The 21535-nt window shown below is 51.4% G+C and overlaps 1 protein-coding gene across 1 annotated transcript in view; it reads left to right on the top strand.

The window, feature by feature from the left end:
• LOC138447766 (butyrophilin subfamily 1 member A1-like) overlaps positions 1-10876 on the top strand; it is a 201523-nt gene extending 190647 nt beyond the window's left edge. Inside the window, exon 10 of the mRNA XM_069604103.1 lies at positions 10105-10876. Coding sequence (XP_069460204.1) covers positions 10105-10637 — 533 coding nt within the window. The 3' untranslated portion in view covers positions 10638-10876. The remainder of the gene's footprint in view (positions 1-10104) is intronic.
• The last annotated feature ends 10659 nt before the right edge of the window (positions 10877-21535 follow it).

Here is a 21535-nt window from a genome sequence, read left to right as displayed (position 1 = left end):
TGCAAAATATGGCTAAGATATACAGTTTGGGCTAAATGTGTAGGTATATGATATAAGGTAATAAGAGTGGTGGGGTTTTACTGGAGTACAGTAAGGGCTCTATCCCCCACCCAGACAACACACTTAGCTTATCAGTCGCTGTTGGTTGACTGAGTAAGGCTTCCCAGGTGAACACGGGCAAACACAGAGTGGAGCTGCTTCTTCGGGAGCAGCCATTTGCCTTGTAGCCCTTAGCCGAACGCTGCCTGTGCAGAGGCTGCCCTGGGAGGGTGTCTTAGAAGCGAAGATCAGGCCAATCACGGGGCGGTGGAAGGGCTCGTAGGTGTGAGGAGTGGGAGAGCAGGAAGCAGCTGGGCAGAGTGGCTCAGAGGCAGCAACATGGTGTAGAAAAGTGCCAAAATACAAATAACCAGATATTAAAAGCCCAAAAAGGGTGGGGGAGCGCAGTGGACAGTGGATTGCTTACCCCGGGCACCTGGAACTAAAGACAGTGCTTGGATGTGCTGCAGAGGGCCTGGAGTCTCGCCGCAAGCAAATCTGCTAACACGAGTGGGCCAATCACGGGCAGTGGGAGGGCCCGTAGGTGGGAGAAGTGGGAGAGAAGGAAGCGCTAGGCAACAGCATTGCAATGCAATTAACCAGAATAGAAAAGGCCAAAAAGGGTGGGGGAGCTTAGTGGATTACCTATTCCTGTGATATGCTTAATAATTAGTTCCTGATGTTTGTAGAAGCTATCAAAAAGGATATTTACCTGTGCAGCAGAGAGCAATTCCTCCCCAGTCACAGTATAAGATGTGCGTAGGCACCCTGTGGGACAGAACAAAAGCGTGGCTCCAGAAAAGGAACAGGGCAGTGTACCTACTGCCAATTTAAACACACCCTCGACAAGAACTCAAAAATAACGAAACAGTTCCTGGAAAGGGTACATGGCAGAGAGGGCTGGATTTGCTTTTGTGTGGTGTTGGAGGGCTGGGCCATTAGGGGTAATTGAATGTTCACCTGAACGTCAACCTCCGAGTCTCAGGGTCATCTCCAGCTCTGTGTGAACACTTAGGAGTTGCTCTCTCCTGAAAAATCCTGTGCCAACAGGAGTGTGAAGATATAAGGAACACAAGTTTGTCAATTCTGCTGTGAAAGGATCCGTTCAAGTCAGAGTATTGGCTAAAATGTGGTGACACATCTTCATGGGGTCATTATGCCTCAAAATCAGTCTTGCTCCAGAGCAACCCAAGCACTTTGCCTAATGCTCGTTGAATGAAAAATAAGCAATTCTGGTCGCGGAACTGAATAGCCACATGTGTCTGTTGGTGGAGTCCATGTGGAACCCACATCAGTCAAAGAGGGCGGGGTGCTGGATTTGGCTGTTTTGAAGGCCGTTTCCAAAGGCTTCTGATAGGCTGTCTTTAGGTGAGGCCGGAGTCCCCTGTCACTGGTCCGTGGCCGGGAGATGTAGAGAGTGGGGATCTGATGAGCCTGCACCCACTCCAGAAAGTCTGGCCTGAATGACGGATGCCCCGCGGACCTTATTGATTGGAGGAGTACAAGGAAGCAGAGTGGCTTATTATATTTAACTCCTTTGCTAACGGTTGCAATTATGAGCATACTAGTCAGACCGGATGCATGAGCCTGGCATAGCAGGAAGCTAGAGGGAATGGGAGGGCTGAGTTCAGTAGATAACAAATCACGAAGGATGGAGGGGCACTCCAAAGTACAGAAAAGTGGTAAATCTGGTAAATAAACTATGTTTACAAAAAGCATAGAGGGAGAATTAAGTGATCACACTCTTAGCTGATAAATATATTTCAGGTGCACAGGGACTGAAAAGTGTCTCAAGACCACCAGAGACATGTACAGTAATGTAGACAAACAGAACCTGTCATCTGCTGACAGGTGGTCCCTAACGGCACTCCAACAGGGGAAAGCAAAACCCCTACAATATTAGATGTAAGTACATTCACTATTAAATAAATATAAATCACACCAAGCATTAGTTGTTCGTGTAAAGTAAATTAATTTATCAAGGTTAATAAACCTTGGACTTGAACTATATTGCAGACTGGATATGTAACACCAACATAATCTTAATTTCAGACAATTAAATTTAACACCAACACTCCTTCTTGCTAACTAGCAAGAATTCACATGAAATTGTAATACATTAAATCAACAACTCCACATTGATTAGGGTTGAATCAAGTCAAATGTTAGATCACACTGAGCACATATTTTTCATATGGAAATTTAAGGAGTTGTAACATTCATCATAGGCATATAGAATGTAAATATCACAATGATACTTCCGGAAATTCTTTGTTACAAACAATTAGATTCCCTATATTGATGTCCCCATGTGTTCCAATTCAGTGGGCAGTGTCCACTTTATTATAATGCCAACGCGTTTCGGAAAAAATCCTTCTTCAGGGCGGTTACTGCTGTACATACATTTTCATTCAAATTCAGTTTGAGTTACTGTGAATAAATACAAAAATGTGTAAGGGTGAGTCAAGCTGTACTCTTACTCCTCTCAACAGACAAGCATCTGATCATCCCACTATTCAAGAATAACACGGAACTGACCTTCTGTCAATCACCAAACGGGGGCCACAATGGTGTAGCCGAAGGCTGTACTGGAATATGATTGAATACGATAGAATGCACTCAAGGCTGAGGACAGGACCTCGCGCGGCCGCAACGGTCAAAAACCAGCTCAGAGTCAAATGGTAAACCACTAAAAAGGAAAAAATAGAAAAATCTAATTATCCAGTACATCCCGCGCCTGTACGAACTAAGCAAAATATCTAAATCCTACAGGGCACCATAATGTGAACAACATCACTTGTAAATATAAAGAATGTCCACAACAAACACTCCCCAATAACACAATCTACTACGCCTCACGTAAATAAGCCATGACTTCATGCTCGTACATGGACTACACTTCACGGAGTGCACATCACGAGCAAAACAATATCACCTGCTGGTCATTGTAACTGTGTTCCTAAAAGCCCAACTTACATTGCATAGTATCAGCGCTGGGCGTCCGGCTGCAAGCGATGTATCGCTGCTGTGAGCCAAATGTTTATAAAAGAGTCAACGCCAATGGTGCACATGCGCACAACGTCACCCTGACGCCATGATGGTAGGGGCAACAATGTGTGTTGTCACGACGGCGGCAACGTCAACACACGCTGGGACCACTCCCTGCAGCTGGCCGTTGCAAATAACTCTGCGTGTACCTGAAGCCTGTTACGCAAAAGTCAGCGCGTTAAAATTCAGTACTGTGTTCGTGGAGCGTCGCTAAACAAAGTGAGTGTAGAACGGAGGAGGGACCAAGCGCCAACCATAGTAGACGCCTGTGTCCCTCCTTACCGTTCAAAGGTACCTAACGCTGTGGCTGACAGTATGTAACAAAAGAACAACTGTACAGCCAGGCTTACTACTAGATGTTGAAAACTAGAATACCACGGTAACGACTAAGCGAGTCCTGTCCTAAACCTTATATGCTCACACAATTTAAATGATCCCTTACAAAATGTAAAGGGATAACTTCCTAGTGTAAAACCCATACCACCCACTTACATAGCAAAACAACCAATGACAGCTTCACAGTGTATACAAATACGAATAGATGGTTGAGCATACATCAAGCAAAAAACCAAAATTCAAAAATAAAAATAAAACTAAAAATAAAACATTTGGACAGTGATACGGTCGTCTACCCCAAAGAGCCCGGGGAGGCTGGGCTAGACACAACAATGTATAGACCATTCATTTGGACAGTCAATTCAAACATATAGTGGCAATATGTTAGACATAGCACATAAAGTCTGTTTCGCAGTTCATTCCCTTTGGATACATGGAATCCAGATAATGAATCCACCACACTTCTCTTTGTTGTAATTTCCTGGTAATGTCTCCCCCTCTATTGCCAATAGAGACTTGTTCTAAAATCACACATTTGAGTTGTGCTATGGTGTGCTTAGCTTCAAGAAAGTGTGATGTAACTGGGGATTTGAGATTGCCTGTCCGTATGTTGGACTTATGCTCTGTCCAACGGAACTTCGCTTTTCTGGTTGTGATGCCTACATAGAAAAGTCCACATGGGCATTTTAAAGCGTATACGACATTTTTCGAGTCACACGTGCATGAATGTTTTAAGGTGATGGATTTGCCTGTATAAGGATGTGTGATCATGTTCCCTTTTATAATGTTCCCACAATGTTGACAGTTGTAACATGGAACAGTCCCTTTATGTTGTGGACTCATTGCGACCTGTTTCGTGAAATCAGCTTTAATTAAACTCTTCCGTAATGGTTTACTATTGCGGTAGGCAAACATAGGAAGTTCACTGAAAAGGTGTTGTAGGGTCGGATCCATTTGTAGCATGGGCCAGTTCTTTTTAATTATACCTTTGATCTTGCCACTTTGAAGTGAATGGGTTGTCACATAGACCAATGATTGTCCAGTTTGACGAACTTTAGGGATAAGTAGCGTTTCCCTGTCTGTCGCCTCAACCTTTCCAGCAATTTCCGAAATCAAAGTATGGCTATACCCACGTTCTAGAAACTTTTTGCTCAATGTCTGTGATTGTAGTCTATACTCCTCGGGCTCAGAGATATTACGTCTATAACGTAAAAATTGACTGAGCGGTACACTCTCAATGGTCCGCTTAGGATGGAAACTGGTTGCCATTAGAAGGCTGTTGCGGTCTGTAGTTTTGGTGTGAATCTTTGTGGCCAACTTATTGTTTTTGACATAGATATCGACATCGAGATAGTTGATTCTGGTTCTACTCGTGTTGTTGGTAAACTTGATTCTAGGGTGCATATTGTTCATCGTCTCAAAAAGATGTTGTAAATCTTCCTCCGGACCTGTCCAAATGCCAAACACATCGTCAATGTATCGCACAAATACCGGTAGATGTTGTGTCCATCTAGGCGAGGACAGAATGAACTCGTGCTCCAGATAGAACATATAGATGTTGGCATATGCGGGTGCCATTGCAGCCCCCATACTGGTTCCTGATACCTGTAGGTAGTACTTATCGCCAAATTGGAAAAAGTTATTCATTAGCACCAGTTTCAAGAGAGTGAGTACAAATAATCTGTCCCCAAGACAGTCCGGGGCCCGGAGAAGAAGCCATTCAACGGCCTCAATGCCGGCCTCGTGTACAATGTTCGTATATAACGATGTAACATCCATCGTAAACAAGATATCTCTGTTTTCCACAAAGACTACATCTTTGATAATATTCAAAAAGTGCATTGTATCCTTCACGTATGCCTCTGTTGTCTGTATTAATGGCTGAAGAATCTTGGCTTATTTACGTGAGGCGTAGTAGATTGTGTTATTGGGGAGTGTTTGTTGTGGACATTCTTTATATTTACAAGTGATGTTGTTCACATTATGGTGCCCTGTAGGATTTAGATATTTTGCTTAGTTCGTACAGGCGCGGGATGTACTGGATAATTAGATTTTTCTATTTTTTCCTTTTTAGTGGTTTACCATTTGACTCTGAGCTGGTTTTTGACCGTTGCGGCCGCGCGAGGTCCTGTCCTCAGCCTTGAGTGCATTCTATCGTATTCAATCATATTCCAGTACAGCCTTCGGCTACACCATTGTGGCCCCCGTTTGGTGATTGACAGAAGGTCAGTTCCGTGTTATTCTTGAATAGTGGGATGATCAGATGCTTGTCTGTTGAGAGGAGTAAGAGTACAGCTTGACTCACCCTTACACATTTTTGTATTTATTCACAGTAACTCAAACTGAATTTGAATGAAAATGTATGTACAGCAGTAACCGCCCTGAAGAAGGATTTTTTCCGAAACGCGTTGGCATTATAATAAAGTGGACACTGCCCACTGAATTGGAACACATGGGGACATCAATATAGGGAATCTAATTGTTTGTAACAAAGAATTTCCGGAAGTATCATTGTGATATTTACATTCTATATGCCTATGATGAATGTTACAACTCCTTAAATTTCCATATGAAAAATATGTGCTCAGTGTGATCTAACATTTGACTTGATTCAACCCTAATCAATGTGGAGTTGTTGATTTAATGTATTACAATTTCATGTGAATTCTTGCTAGTTAGCAAGAAGGAGTGTTGGTGTTAAATTTAATTGTCTGAAATTAAGATTATGTTGGTGTTACATATCCAGTCTGCAATATAGTTCAAGTCCAAGGTTTATTAACCTTGATAAATTAATTTACTTTACACGAACAACTAATGCTTGGTGTGATTTATATTTATTTAATAGTGAATGTACTTACATCTAATATTGTAGGGGTTTTGCTTTCCCCTGTTGGAGTGCCGTTAGGGACCACCTGTCAGCAGATGACAGGTTCTGTTTGTCTACAGGGCTGAGTTCAGTGCCAGATTATTTGAGTAGGCAGAAGGAACAGGTAGAGAGGGCCGCAGTTGAAGAAGAACAGAGCAGGGGGACCACGAGGTGGCAATCTTGGAGAAGCTTTGAGACAAGATGTGGACAGCCTGCACTGAGCAAAGGTAGCAAAAGTAATGCCGCCAAGAGGATCGCAGTGAAAAAAGAGAGATGAGGTTGTTCAAGGGATGAAGAGACACACAAATTGACTTCTTACAGGCTGCCAGGAAAGAAGGTCATCAGATGTTGTAGCTCCCATAAGATTTGGCGAAAAACAATGGAATGACCTAAAAGCCAACTAGTCACCTGTGAGCAGGGTAATATGTATAGAAACACCATAATGATTCCCATTTTTGTGGCTGTGCACTTAATTGCCAAAAAATGTGATGCACCAATGACTTGTTACTCTTTAGTAGGACTGGTTGGAATCCTGTGCATCAGCTCGGCTGAAATGTCATGGGAATTCACCTATTTCCCAAAATGTCACCCCTCGCAAATTATTTGCCATTTTGCAAACTTGCAGCCGAAATTATTGTAAATTCGCTAAATTAGAAATATTTCACCAGCGAAATGTGAATAAACCGGGATTCACATGCTGCGGCTTTGCCACTCAAAATCGTTTTATTTTCTGTGGTACAGCGTAGGGTGTAATTTACTTTATTATATTAATGCTTTCATTGCAAATTCTTTTTTAGAAATGCACATTAGTGTTGCAAAATTTAGAGCCAGTAATGTGTGCCTGTGGCTTTGAAGGAGTTCCCTGATCTCAGTGTTAGAGCTGTGCATTCTTGGAATTATTGGCCCAAAGTCAAAATTCTGCAATGCATTCATTTATTGAAAGCAGGCATTATTTGCATTCATGGTCGTGAGGTACATATGGAACATGCAAAGAAAACGCGAGTCAACAGATTTTTCACACTGGAGTGCTTATGGAATCTGTCAAGTGATTGATGGTCTATTTAGTGTGTATTGAAAATGAAGTGTTTCACCAAGATGCTCTGCAGAAATGGCATACTGATGGTTTGAGCAGTTCCGCTAATGGGTGATTTACGAAATCCTGATATAGAAGCTGGAATCAGAAAATGAGGAGAGGACAAGACCGACTTTAAATACATCCTCAGTATTTACAGATATAAGCAGATAAGCAATCCAATCGTGACAGTAGTGGAGAAGTCATTAAGGGGGATGAGGGTACGAAAAGGCTCTGGGCCTCCCTCCTGTCAGAGAAAGTGGTTCTCAAGGGAGAGCCGGAAGCCAGTCACTTTCACAAAAAGAGTAGTGGTTCTTAGGTGAGATCCGGAAGCCAGTACCCATTAGTATGTCCTTCATTTCTGGAGGTTGGGTGTTTCAATGATGCAGAACCAGGAGGGTGAAGTAGTGAAAGTGAGAAGCAGCACAGGGTGGACAAAGGCGGTTACATTGAGCAGAGCTTAGAAGCTTGGAATGCAAGGAGGCGAGTATTGCAAGATTGATTCAGCCAGGTGGTGGTGGCGGGTGATTACTCCAACTGATGGATTTAAACTTAAGAAGGAATTTGAATAGTGGGTTATTTTGCATGCCTAGACAACCCACCTGAAGGGGGTGTGCAGAGGTGGGCGAGGACCGAGGGAGACTGCAGAATGTGCATGTTGCAACTTTGAACACTTTGTTGAGAGGAGCAAAGGAGTACAGGTGGAGTCCTGGGAGGAGGCTGGTGACACCCTCGGAAGAGGCTGGGGCAGTACTCCATCCTGTAGAGGACCAGAGGGCGATGAGTGTTTGGGAGAGTAGCTGGTGGCATATGGACAGATTTTGCAGATGTTCAGGAGGTTAAGCTTGGCAGCAGTATCAGTGGAGGTGCAGAAATTTAGAAGTTTCAGGCCAATGTAAAAGAGATTTACGGCCATGGTGTTGGGGGAGGGGGGAAGTAAGCAGGTTAAGGGAAATGAATGTATTAGTAGAGATATGGAGTGTGGCATGAGAGGCTGTGGGAAAGATCACTCCAGTTTTAGAGGAGCTGAGCAATAAGCAGTGGAGTGCCATCCAGGGACGGAAAGCAGAAAGGCAGTTAGTAATGCAAGAGGACAACTCAGGGGCGAAGGAGAGGTAGATGTGAGAAGCATTGGTGATTAGATGATCTGAGAAGCCAAAGAGATGGATTTTTCAAGGGAAAAGGTTTGGAATATAAAGAGGAGGGGACCAAAGGCAGACCATAGCGCAACTTCATAGGGATGGGGATGTCTAAGGAAGGCTCATTCTGCCAGAAAACGGAGAAGGAGCAATCAGCCAGATAGGAGGCCACCCACTGATCTTATCAAAGATCCATTACTGGACGATAACTATTCTGGACGAGATGGATGCAACCGAGACGCAACCATGATACTGAACAGAAAAGAAAATATTGTTGAGTCCTGAGGAAGCACCCAATGGCATCAAGGACAAGTTGATTGGAAGAGTATGTGTCCCACTCTACAGGTCCTCTCCCTGTTTATAACCACTTCAAACACCAACATATAAAGCCAGAAACGTTGCCCAGGACTCGCTCCGAGCAGTGTACCAATGTCCTCAAAACACAGAAATGAGGGATCATGGGTACATTCATCCTTACAAGGCTGCCACACTCGCCAGACACCGCTGGGGACCCCACTCAGACCCACACCTACTTTAATGTCTTTCCAATCCGTCGCAGGGCAGAATGTAGAGAGCTAGCACCACTGCAGGCAGCGCTGCTGCTGAACCACTGCCCCACCCCCCAAGAAGTGTCTCAATGCAGATGGAGCTTGTCACAATCAATAGACCACAGACAGCTCTTGAAGCCCCACTAGCAGTCACCGCGAGAGGGCGCAGCTTATACACATTTACACATTTGGCTGAAACTCAGATCAGGGCATCTGCCATGTTGATGTTGGTCCAAGAGGCCAAGGAAACAATTCAGTAGTCATTGGCGACCAATTCCTATTGACATGATTCCCAGACGTCCACATGCTCAAGGTGCAAAGACAATTTTCTTTGCCTCAGTATCCCCACAGAAAGTGATACACACTGGCCAGGGGATGGTGGCGACGGCCCAGGAACTTGTGGCTGGAGTGTTCAATCCAGCTGCCCTCTGGCCACCGTTAGCAGCATTAGTGAAACAGGAGAGGTGTAACTGATTCCTGACTATCGTTCGCCGTCTATCCAAAATAAGCTCCAGCACACTCATACCACATTACGGAGTACCCAATTTCAACTTATGATCTTTGACTAGCAGACCTCTGACTCCAGAATGCAGACTTCTAATCCTTGATGAGGGGCCCTTGAGTCTCAAGTCTGATCGGATGAACACTGGTTAATTTATTCCTGATTCTTGTAATGAAGAAGATGAGGTGTCGGGTGCTTGATCATTTAGAGGGCAATGGTGGGAGAAAGAATTAAATCACAGAAGAGGAAGAGGAAACTACATGGTTAGTACAGAAGGAATATTCAAACAAACCCTATGAACATCCTTAATATGCACACAATATCGTTGATATCCCATTTTGAGTAAAATGTATTTTCACTTTCAGGATCCTGGCTGGGATTGATGATGGTTGGTCATGGTATTTAATAGTTTCACCTGTGACAAATATCAGATTTAAAGTTATTGGGTGGTTCCTTTGATTGGCTGCCAGTTTGTGATATGCCTGTTCTTTAGTTCTGTGATGAAGTCGCTTGGTCATGTGGTGTGCCATCACTAACACTTTATTTGGTTTTAGATCACATTACAATGGATCCTGACACCGCTAATCCACGGCTCGTCGTGTCCGAGGGGGGGACAAGTGTGATATTGCTTGATGGATCAGAACAGGATCTGCCCGACACTTCTGCAAGATTCAACAGATCACCCTGTGTTCTGGGGCGGGAGAGACTCACCTCAGGGAGGCATTACTGGGAGGTGGAGGTTGGTCAGGTGTTTTGGGAAGTGGGGGTTTGTGATGAGTCAGTGAGCAGGAAGGGGAGGCGTACGCCATCACCCCAGGGGGGATGCTGGGCTGTGGGTCTATGGAGCGAGCAAAAATACTGGGCATTCACGTCTCCTGGAACCCGTCTGTCGCCAACTGTTGCCCCAAATGTTCTCGGAGTATTCCTCGACCTGGATGCCGGGCGGATCTTGTTTTATAATGTGGGGGATAAGTCACAGTTCTATACTTTCCCTGCTGACCATTTCCCCCGCCCTCTACTTCCATACTTATGCACATATGACAGCGGCACTCCTCTACGACTCCGCAAACTGACAGCACAGGCATGAACAGCACCTTGTGTTATTGGTGCCTGTGCAAACACCATTCCTTTTTATCGTTTGCCTATCTGATCAGTTTCTGTCTGTCTTCTGCTTCTGTGCCTGACGACGTGATTGAAGTTAAAGGTGTCTCAGTACTTTGACATACAAGGGCGGGGAGCCTTGCAAGTAAATTCCTCTTTAAATGGTGCAATGGCAAGATGTCATTTTTAGCACTTGCCTTTCTACTTTAAATAAAGGCTATATTCTTGGTACCTTAAGGAACACCTCCGTTTTATTACACATTAAAAACCTGAACACATTCACTACTGCTTAAATTGTGCTTGTACTATGGATAAGGTAAATTTGGTGGAATTTGAACTTTCTGGATCTGTTCCCGTTTTATTCAGGCGAGTTCATTTTCTATGTAAAGCTATTTGATTCCTCGCAGGTCTGTTCACATTACATTTAATGTCTAGATTGATAGGTACTACTTATCAGTGTGCTTTTGATATGGATCAACACTGAATGTGGATACCCCGATTGAAGCCACAATCCCTTGGGAGCCGAATGTACCCATGGAATTATATGTAGTCCCATGCACAAAGAAGCCATTGGTTAAGAAAAACGTGACGCTTTAGGACATGGACTGAGCAAGTTCTGACTTTGTAAAGGTAGAACAGGGGTCTGCAACCTTTGGCTCTCCAGATACTTTGGACTACAAATCCCATGACCCCTAGCAAGCATAGCCAGTGGAGAGGGATCATAGGAGTTGCAGTCCTAAACATCTGGAGAGTTGCAGGTTGTAGACCCCCAATGTAGAGGGTAATATATTTTCCAAAAGTCCCCAAACTACAAAAAAAGGTTACCCTCTACACTAACAAAGCCATTGGTTTTGACAATGCTTATTATTGTAGAATTGCTGACAATTATTCCCAATGTTTCCAATGCATAATTTCTGAAATATTGTAGAGTCACCTGCGTGTTTGCCTTGGAGCCTTATTTGTGTGTTGTTTTAATTTTGAAGCATCACTGCACCTCGCACAGCATTACAATTAATCCTGGCAACTAAACAGTTCTTGGGAGAGTGAGGACCTGCTAATATCATGAGTGCAAAGTGCTTCACTAGTGAAGTGAATGGGGTAAAGCGAAATATAACAGGGTGAGAAAGCAAGGGTGAGGTAAGCATGTAAGATGAGAGGAGGAACTGGGGTGGAGGGCCAGCTGTGGGAAGCATCAGTGCTAAATACAACATTTCAGTCGGCACATAGCGTAAGAAGGTTAGTCCACCTGGTGACAGGGAACCCACAAGGTGACATGTCTTTGCTTCAATGCTATTGCAAAAATGTGCATTTACATTGAGACTTTAGCATCGTTGCATGTGCATCGGTTTGGCTGGGAAGGTGGAGTCTTAAAAGGGGGAAGGGTGCATGCGGGCTGGACCCTCATTTTTAGACAGAAAAATTGCTAATTTTTCAGCAACTGTGTGTTTTGTTTTCTGTGTGCCCTGAGGACTAACAGGGTAATTCATAGAAATTCGCACAAAAGTGGCGCACGCGACGCGCACAGCGTGCCCGTGCGATTGTCTGCACCAGCCGCGTGCGCTAAAATCGATTTCCGCGCACATGGTATTCATGGATTTTCGCATCCAAAATCAGCCGTGGCGCAGCGACCTTGCAGCAGCGCCAGTTACGCCCCCAAGAACGCCCTCACGCAAGGAAAAGCCTTCAAAATCCCCAAATAATCGTAAAGGGCTGCGCTAACCCTGGACCAGTTCACAGGGCTGGCAAACAGCAAACGCCAAGTGGGGAACGTGTATTTCAGTGGTTCGCGGGACGTTCCACACGCGATTGTCCTGTGTACGTGTGCATTAGGGGTGCGCGGGAAGTATCACACGCAAAATCTGCAGGGTACGTGTATTTCAGGGGTGCGCGGGAAGTATCACACGCGATTCCAGCAGGGTATGTGTATTTCAGGGGTGCGCGGGAAGTATCACGCGCGATTCCAGCAGGGTACGTGTATTTCAGGGGTGCGCGGGAAGTTTCACACGCGATTGGCCCCGTGTGAGCAAGGTACGTGTATTCCAGGGGTGCGTGGGAAGTTCCACATGCGATTTCAGCTGGGTACGTGTATTTCAGGGGTGCGCGGGAAGTTCCACACGCGATTCCAGCAGGGTACGTGTATTTCAGGGGTTCTGGGGAGTACTACACGTGAATTGGCCGTGTGGCTCCTCCCAGGTGTTCGCTCTACAACCTCCACAGGCCCCTGCAGGCAGCCCACACCACGGGGGACTACCCTGCACCCCTGGTCATGTCCCGCAGGCAGCCCATCCACCATGGGCATGCCCCCCCAGCCAACCCACATGTCACCTTGCACTACTGATCAACAATGCATGTCTCCCAGCACCCCCACCCCCCAGCAGTCAGGGGCACCCTCCACCAGGCCCCCACTCCTGTCTACCTGCACCCCCACCCCCCAGCAGTGCAGGGGCACCCTCCACCAGGCCCCCACCCATGTCTCCCACCACCCCCATCCCCTAGCCACCAGGGGTAGCCTCCACCAGGCCCCCACTCCTGTCTCCCTGCACCCCCTACCCCCCCGCAGTCAGGGGCACCCTCCACCAGGCTCCCACTCCTGTCTCCCAGCACCCCCACCCCCCAGCCACCAGGGGCAGCCTCCACCACCCCCACTCATGTCTACCACCACCCCCACCCCCCAGCCACCAGGGGCAGCCTCCACCAGGCCTCCACTCATGTCCCCTATTACCCCCACCCCCCAGCAGTGCAGGGGCAGCCTCCACCAGGCCCCCACTCATGTCTACCACCACCCCACCCCCAGCCACCAGGGGCAGCCTCCACCAGCCCCCCACCCATGTCTCCCACCACCCCCACCCCCCAGCAGTGCAGGGGCACCCTGCACCAGGCCCCCACCCATGTCTCCCACCACCCCCACCCCCCAGCCACCAGGGGCAGCCTCCACCAGGCCCCCACTCCTGTCTCCCTGCACCCCCTGCCCCCCAGCAGTCAGGGGCACCCTCCACCAGGCTCCCACTCCTGTCTCCCAGCACCCCCACCCCCCAGCCACCAGGGGCAGCCTCCACCACCCCCACTCATGTCTACCACCACCCCCACACCCCAGCCACCAGGGGCAGCCTCCACCAGGCCCCCACTCAAGTCCCCTATTACCCCCACCCCCCAGCAGTGCAGGGGCAGCCTCCACAAGGCCCCCACTCATGTCTACAACCACCCCCACCCCCAGCCATCAGGGGCAGCCTCCACCAGGCCCCCACTCATGTCCCCTATTACCCCCACAACCAGCGGTGCACGGGCAGCCTCCACCAGGCCCCCACCCATGTCTCCCACCACCACAACCCCCCAGCCACGTGGGGCAGCCTCCACCAGGCCCCCACTCATGTCTCCCTGCACTCCCTACCCCCCAGCAGTCAGGGGCACCCTCCACCAGGCTCCCACTCCTGTCTCCCACCACCCCCACCCCCCAGCAGTGCAGGGCAGCCTCCACCAGGCCCCCACCCATGTCTCCCACCACCCCCATCCCCTAGCCACCAGGGGTAGCCTCCACCAGGCCCCCACTCCTGTCTCCCTGCACCCCCTACCCCCCCGCAGTCAGGGGCACCCTCCACCAGGCTCCCACTCCTGTCTCCCAGCACCCCCACCCCCCAGCCACCAGGGGCAGCCTCCACCACCCCCACTCATGTCTACCACCACCCCCACCCCCCAGCCACCAGGGGCAGCCTCCACCAGGCCTCCACTCATGTCCCCTATTACCCCCACCCCCCAGCAGTGCAGGGGCAGCCTCCACCAGGCCCCCACTCATGTCTACCACCACCCCCACCCCCGGCCACCAGGGGCAGACTCCACCAGGCCCCCACCCATGTCTCCCACCACCCCCACCCCCCAGCAGTGCAGGGGCACCCTGCACCAGGCCCCCACCCATGTCTCCCACCACCCCCACCCCCCAGCCACCAGGGGCAGCCTCCACCAGGCCCCCACTCCTGTCTCCCTGCACCCCCTACCCCCCAGCAGTCAGGGGCACCCTCCACCAGGCTCCCACTCCTGTCTCCCAGCACCCCCACCCCCCAGCCACCAGGGGCAGCCTCCACCACCCCCACTCATGTCTACCACCACCCCCACCCCCCAGCCACCAGGGGCAGCCTCCACCAGGCCCCCACTCATGTCCCCTATTACCCCCACCCCCCAGCAGTGCAGGGGCAGCCTCCACAAGGCCCCCACTCATGTCTACAACCACCCCCACCCCCAGCCATCAGGGGCAGCCTCCACCAGGCCCCCACTCATGTCCCCTATTACCCCCACAACCAGCGGTGCACGGGCAGCCTCCACCAGGCCCCCACCCATGTCTCCCACCACCACAACCCCCCAGCCACGTGGGGCAGCCTCCACCAGGCCCCCACTCATGTCTCCCTGCACCCCCTACCCCCCAGCAGTCAGGGGCACCCTCCACCAGGCTCCCACTCCTGTCTCCCACCACCCCCACCCCCCAGCAGTGCAGGGCAGCCTCCACCAGGCCCCCACCCATGTCTCCCACCACCCCCACCCCCCAGCCACCAGGGGCAGCCTCCACCAGGCCCCCACTCATGTCTCCCTGCACCCCCTACCCCCAACAGTCAGGGGCACCCTCCACCAGGCTCCCACTCCTGTCTCCCAGCACCCCCACCCCCCAGCCACCAGGGGCAGCCTCCACCAGGCCCCCACTCATGTCTACCACCACCCCCACCCCCCAGCCACCAGGGGCAGCCTCCACCAGGCCCCCACTCATGTCTCCCACCACACCCACCCCCCAGCCAACAGGGGCAGCCTCCACCAGGCCCCCACTCATGTCCAACTCATGTCATACACCACCCCACCCCCCAGCCACCAGGGGCAGCCTCCACCAGGCCCCCACTCATGTCTCCCACCACCCCCACCCCCCAGCAGTGCAGGGGCAGCCTCCACCAGGCCCCCACCCATGTCTACCACCACCCCCACCCCCCAGCAGTGCAGGGGCAGCCTCCACCAGGCCCACACTCATGTCTCCCACCACCCCCACCCCCCAGCCACCAGGGCAGCCTCCACCAGGCCCCCACCCATGTCTACCACCACCCCCACCCCCCAGCCACCAGGGGCAGCCTCCACCAGGCCCCCACTCATGTCTCCCACCACCCCCACCCCCAGCCACCAGTGGCAGACTCCACCAGGCCCCCACTCATGTCTCCCACCACCCCCACCCCCCAGCAGTGCAGGGGCAGCCTCCACCAGGCCCCCACTCATGTCCAACTCATGTCTCCCACCACCCCCACCCCCAGCCACCAGGGGCAGCCTCCACCAGGCCCCCACTCATGTCTCCCACCACCCCCACCCCCCAGCAGTGCAGGGGCAGCCTCCACCAGGCCCCCACCCATGTCTACCACCACCCCCACCCCCCGCAGTGCAGGGGCAGCCTCCACGAGGCCCACACTGATGTCTTCCACCACCCCCAGCCCCCAGCCACCAGGGGCAGCCTCCACCAGGCCCCCACTCATGTCCAACTCATGTCTCCCACCACCCCCACCCCCAGCCACCAGGGGCAGCCTCCACCAGGCCCCCACTCATGTCCAACTCATGTCTCCCACCACCCCCCAGCCACCAGGGGCAGCCTCCACCAGGCCCCCACTCCTGTCCCCATGCACCCCCACCCCCCAGCCACCAGGGGCAGCCTCCACCAGGCCCCCACTCATGTCTCCCACCACCCCCACCCCCCAGCAGTGCAGGGGCAGCCTCCACCAGGCCCCCACCCATGTCTACCACTACCACCACCCCCACCCCCCAGCAGTGCAGGGGCAGCCTCCACCAGGCCCACACTCATGTCTCCCACCACCCCCACCCCCCAGCAGTGCAGGGGCAGCCTCCACCAGGCCCACACCCATGTCTACCACCACCCCCACCCCCCAGCAGTGCAGGGGCAGCCTCCACCAGGCCCACACTCATATCTCCCACCACCCCACCCCCCAGCAGTGCACGGGCAGCCTCCACCAGGCCCCCACCCATGTTTACCACCACCCCCACCCCCCAGCAGTGCAGGGGCAGCTTCCACCAGGCCCACACTCATGTCTACCACCACCCCCACCTCCCAGCCACCAGGGGCAGCCTCCACCAGGCCCCCACTCATGTCTCCCACCACCCCCACCCCCCAGCCACCAGGGGCAGCCTCCACCAGGCCCCCACTCATGTCTCCCACCGCCCCCACTCATGTCTCCCACCACCCCCACCCCCCAGCCACCAGGGGCAGCCTCCACCAGGCCCCCACTCATGTCTCCCACCACCCCCACCCCCCAGCCACCAGGGGCAGCCTCCACCAAGCCCCCACTCATGTCCCCCTGCACCCCCACCCCCCAGCCGTGCGATTTGCCTGGGTACGTGTACTTCGGGGTGCGCGGGAAGTTCCACACGCGATTGGCCTGGGTATGTGTACCTCGGGGAGCGCGGGAAGTTCCACACGCGATTAGCCTGGGTACGTGTACTTCGGGGTGCGCGGGAAGTCCCACACGCGATTGGCCTGGGTACTTGTACTTCGGGGTGCGCGGGAAGTTCCACACGCGATTAGCCTGGGTACGTGTACTTCGGGGTGCACGGGAAGTCCCACACGCGATTGGCCTGGGTACGTGTACTTCGGGGTGCGCGTGAACTTCCACACGTGATTGGGCCTGTGAGAGTGAGGTACATGTATTACAGGGGTGGGCGGGAATATCTACCCGCGACTGTGCCTGTGAGAGCGTGCTACGTGTATTCCTGGGGTGGGCGGGAGGATTCACATGTTCGCCTACGACGTGCCAAAAAATAAATGGTCCAATCCTGAGACACGTACGCCAGCATGATGCAGGCGTACGTCGACCCGCGCAGCATAAAAGTGTGCGCAAACAACAAACAAGCTCATACGCCAGGATGAATATACCATTCCTAGCAGCAGTGGCCGTGGGTTACCAAAGGAGGAGGAGGAGGATAGTGAGGGCCCGAATTTTCACTCCCAGAACCAGCCCTTTTTGGGATGCCTGATGACGAGGTGTATGGGAGGTACAGGTTTCCCCCACACATAATACTGGACCTGGTCAGTGAGTGGGAGGATGACCTCACATCACCCACCCTGTGCTCCCAAGCACTCAGCCCCCTGGAGAAGGTCCTCAATGTACTGCACTTCTTGGCCACAGGATTATTTCAGCGGACAAGTGCCATAGTGGGTGGGGTGTCACAGGCCACGCAGTCACGCTGCCTACACCAGGTCTTGAACATCATCACTGCACGCCCATCAGTCCGTAGGCACATATACCTGCCCAGGACACCTGCAGAAAGGCAGGCTGCCACCCTCGATTTCTACGGTGTGGCACAATTCCCAAAAGTGCTAGGTGCCATTGACTGCACCCATGTGGCACTACGTCCCCCCAGGGCATCTGAGCACATCTATAGGAACCGCAAGCACTGGCATTCCATCAACGTGCAGGTAGTATGTAATGCTAAGGGAATCATCACCTCAGTATAGGCCAACTATCCAGGGTCCACCCACGACAGCTTCATTTACCAAATGTCTACCCTAAGCCGGGACCTAGAAGCTGGGCGGCATGGCGATACATGGCTGCTTGGTGAGTATGAATGCCACTGCACATGCATGCATGTCAGATGCAGAGTTATGTCACTACCCCACTAATGATACTCATCACCTCCTCACCAGGGGACAGTGCCTACCCTCTGAGCACCCACATGATGACGCCAATTCGGAACCCCATCACGCCTCCAGAGGTAAGATACAACACAGCCCATATTGCAACCCGGGGCATAGTGGAGCGCACATTCGGAGTGCTCAAGTCACGCTTTCGCTCCCTTGACCGTTCTGGCGGGCAGCTGTTATATGCGCCCCCAGTAGTGTGCAGGATCATAGTGGCAGCATGTGTCCTGCACAATGTTGCAACACGCCAGGGCCTGGCTGTGGACATGGTGGTGCCCCCACATCCCCAACCACATGCACGGCCGCTGCGCATGGGAGGGGAGAGGGCACTGGGTGAGGCAGCCCGTACGCAGCTGGTGGCTAATTACTTCACATAGAAATCACACCCCAGTGGAGTGCACACAGGCCTGGCACATACCATCTGATAAGCAATGATGACTCGACCTGACAATTAAGACGAACAAAGGGACTGTCAACTGTCAGAACCATAGCAGCCTGAGATTGTTCATGTGGAAGTTTCACAATGTGTGCATTCCTACCTACACAAACACCTCCAATGCAGTGTCATGAAAAGACACTTCCATGCTGCAGAAATGAATACCCACTTGCAAAATACTACATGAAAACAGTGCCATGTCACCCACCCCCTCCCCGGCACGGCCACACAACACACCATGGCATGTCATGCAATGTGAGAGGAAAGAAATTAATCCCCACAACATGCCCCAAGTGTCAGCAGCTACAGTGTCCCTAATGGAAACATGTCCACACATGAAATGCTCACAGTAATGCAGGACCTACAACCCACATCACCAAATACTTACCAAGAATACCAATCACCTACACAACCTCCAACCTACCTTAAACATGACATTACAGACTTAAAAATTAGCTAGCCTCACCACCTGATGATGACAGCCCTCAGAACACTTCCAAGTATACAGTGTTAGCGCCACGCAAGAGTGTAGGTGCACTGCTTACAACATGGACTCCAGTTCCAAGGTGGACCGCAATGTGAAGACATGAGGAATGGACCTGCAAATATGGAGGATGAGATGGATGCAGAGGCACATATCAATACACCACGCAGTGTACAATACAACAACAATATGCACTATGAATGTATACACAGTATTGACTACAGACTGCCCACACAGCTCATGGGAGTCCAATGTCACCATGTACGTCAATGTCACTTGGGCACACCCTTTGCAAGCCCATGGAAACGGGAAGCAGGAGGGGTGTGTGTGACAAAAACCCAAGCATTTGAACCAAATCCATGACAAGCCTGCATGTGCCTAGCCACAATGCAGCGTATGCCCACGGGAGCCACACAAGGCAACACACTGTCCACATTTTTTTTTTTTAAATTAAAAAGAAAAAATAAAGGTCCGAGGACAGGGTGCACACCAAAAGCCACCTGTGTGGATCTTGCAAAAAAAAAACACCTCCATGGGCTCATGGCCTACAGGGCTACCCTATTGTGGGAGTGTCACTGCTGTCGCTATCCTCACCCTCTGCAGCTGCATCAGGAGGTGGTGGCACTATGGGAGGCAGCCCACGCAAAGCCCTAGTCTGTTCGTCCATGGCTGCAAGCATGCGGGTGTGGTAGGTCTCGTTCTGGAGGATAAGTGTGCGGAGGTCCTCATGCAACAACTCACGGGATGCCCGGACCTCCGCCCTAGTTGCCTGCATCTCAGCTGAGAGCGTACGGGTGAGACGCTCCAGCTGCTGTTCTGTCCTTCGGTTTGTTGAAGCCTCAAGCTCAACAAGAGTCGTCCTGAGGTGAAGGAGTTCCAGCCTCAGGGCTTCCCTGTGGCCCTGGGACTCTATGGAGATGGCTTCCTGTCGGACGCCAACATGTCCTCCCTGTGTGACTGGCAGATGGAGTCGGTTGCCTGCTGTAGTCGCTCCATCAGCCTTTCGGGGGGGACAATGGAAGTGGCCACCCTATCCATGGCCTGAGCCATCATCTCTGATGATGCTGCCTGTTGGGTTGTCATACCGTAAATGGATTGCTCCCATGCGGTATTGCCAGGTGGCGTACGGCCACCACGTCGGCGGGCACCACACCTGTCTGGGGCAAGGCGAACTGCACCTTGCTGTGCCGGCACTGCCTGAGGCTGCAGGACTGCATTCCCCCTCTGATCTGCTGGCCCAGGAACAGGATCAGATGTCGCGGAGTGTGACCCTGCATCCGTAACCACCAAAGGCGTACCTGCCAACACTGACATCCCCATTGAGGGTTCTAACCCTGGGGCAGGTGGGTCGGACAGAACAGAATCCCTCCCAGGAACACCCACCTGCGACGGCACGTAGGTCTCATCATCCGAATCGACACCTGAGTACAGCTCGGGGGAGGTGCAGCCAGAGACACCCCTTGAGAGCACGACCTGCAGCAGTTGTGGGTTCTCACCCACCACCACACCACGTCCCTCACTGAGGGTCGGTCGGCCCTCAGACCCCTCCTGGGTCTGCACCATCTCCACAACCCCAGCAGTATCAAGTGCTTCTTCCCCTGCAAAGACATAAAAGAAAACAAATGGAAACAGGCATTAGCACTATGGCACACAATTAGGGCTGAGAGGCTACAGAAACAGTACTTGATTGACACATGTCCCACATGACTAAAACACTCCCATGCATGCACCGTCACTGCGTGTGATGGGGAGGAAGATGGCACGCATTGATGACACCAAGATGGAAGATGAACACATTTGCTGCATGCTGCCTAGCAGTGGCATCACACATTGGCCAGTGATTGGCAGGTCAAATACACATGCCATCACACAGATGGCATGTACCCTAGCCATGAAGTGAAGAGGGAGAGGAGGTCACCAATTGTTCATTCAGTCCAGTTTGTTCATATAATTGATTATTTTCATTGTAATGGTTCAAATGTTTAACCTGCAGCTGCCAGTCAAAAATGGTCCTATTGCACAGGGACATGTCCAAACTAATCATGTCCACGAAACTGAGCCAGTCCACTGTACCATAGCCATGTCAGACATGTGACAATAGGACTGAGAAATCCTGAGTAAAAGTGGTGGTATGCAAACAATCTGCCTGAATAAAAAGAGGTAAATAAGCAACAGTGTTGTGGCAAGATGACACTCCAAGGGCAACTTGCGTGGTGTTGGGCTGGATGTCTAATGTTGGCCGAAGGGATGCCGAAGGGATGCTGCTATACCCAAATGCTGTTGCCAAGAATGTATAGG

Source organism: Ambystoma mexicanum, chromosome 1p, assembly GCF_040938575.1.
Source record: "Ambystoma mexicanum isolate Mex_15411 chromosome 1p, UKY_AmexF1_1, whole genome shotgun sequence".
NCBI lineage: Eukaryota > Metazoa > Chordata > Amphibia > Caudata > Ambystomatidae > Ambystoma > Ambystoma mexicanum.
Note: the sequence above shows the minus strand (reverse complement) of the source record. Positions and strands in the feature narration are given on the sequence as shown.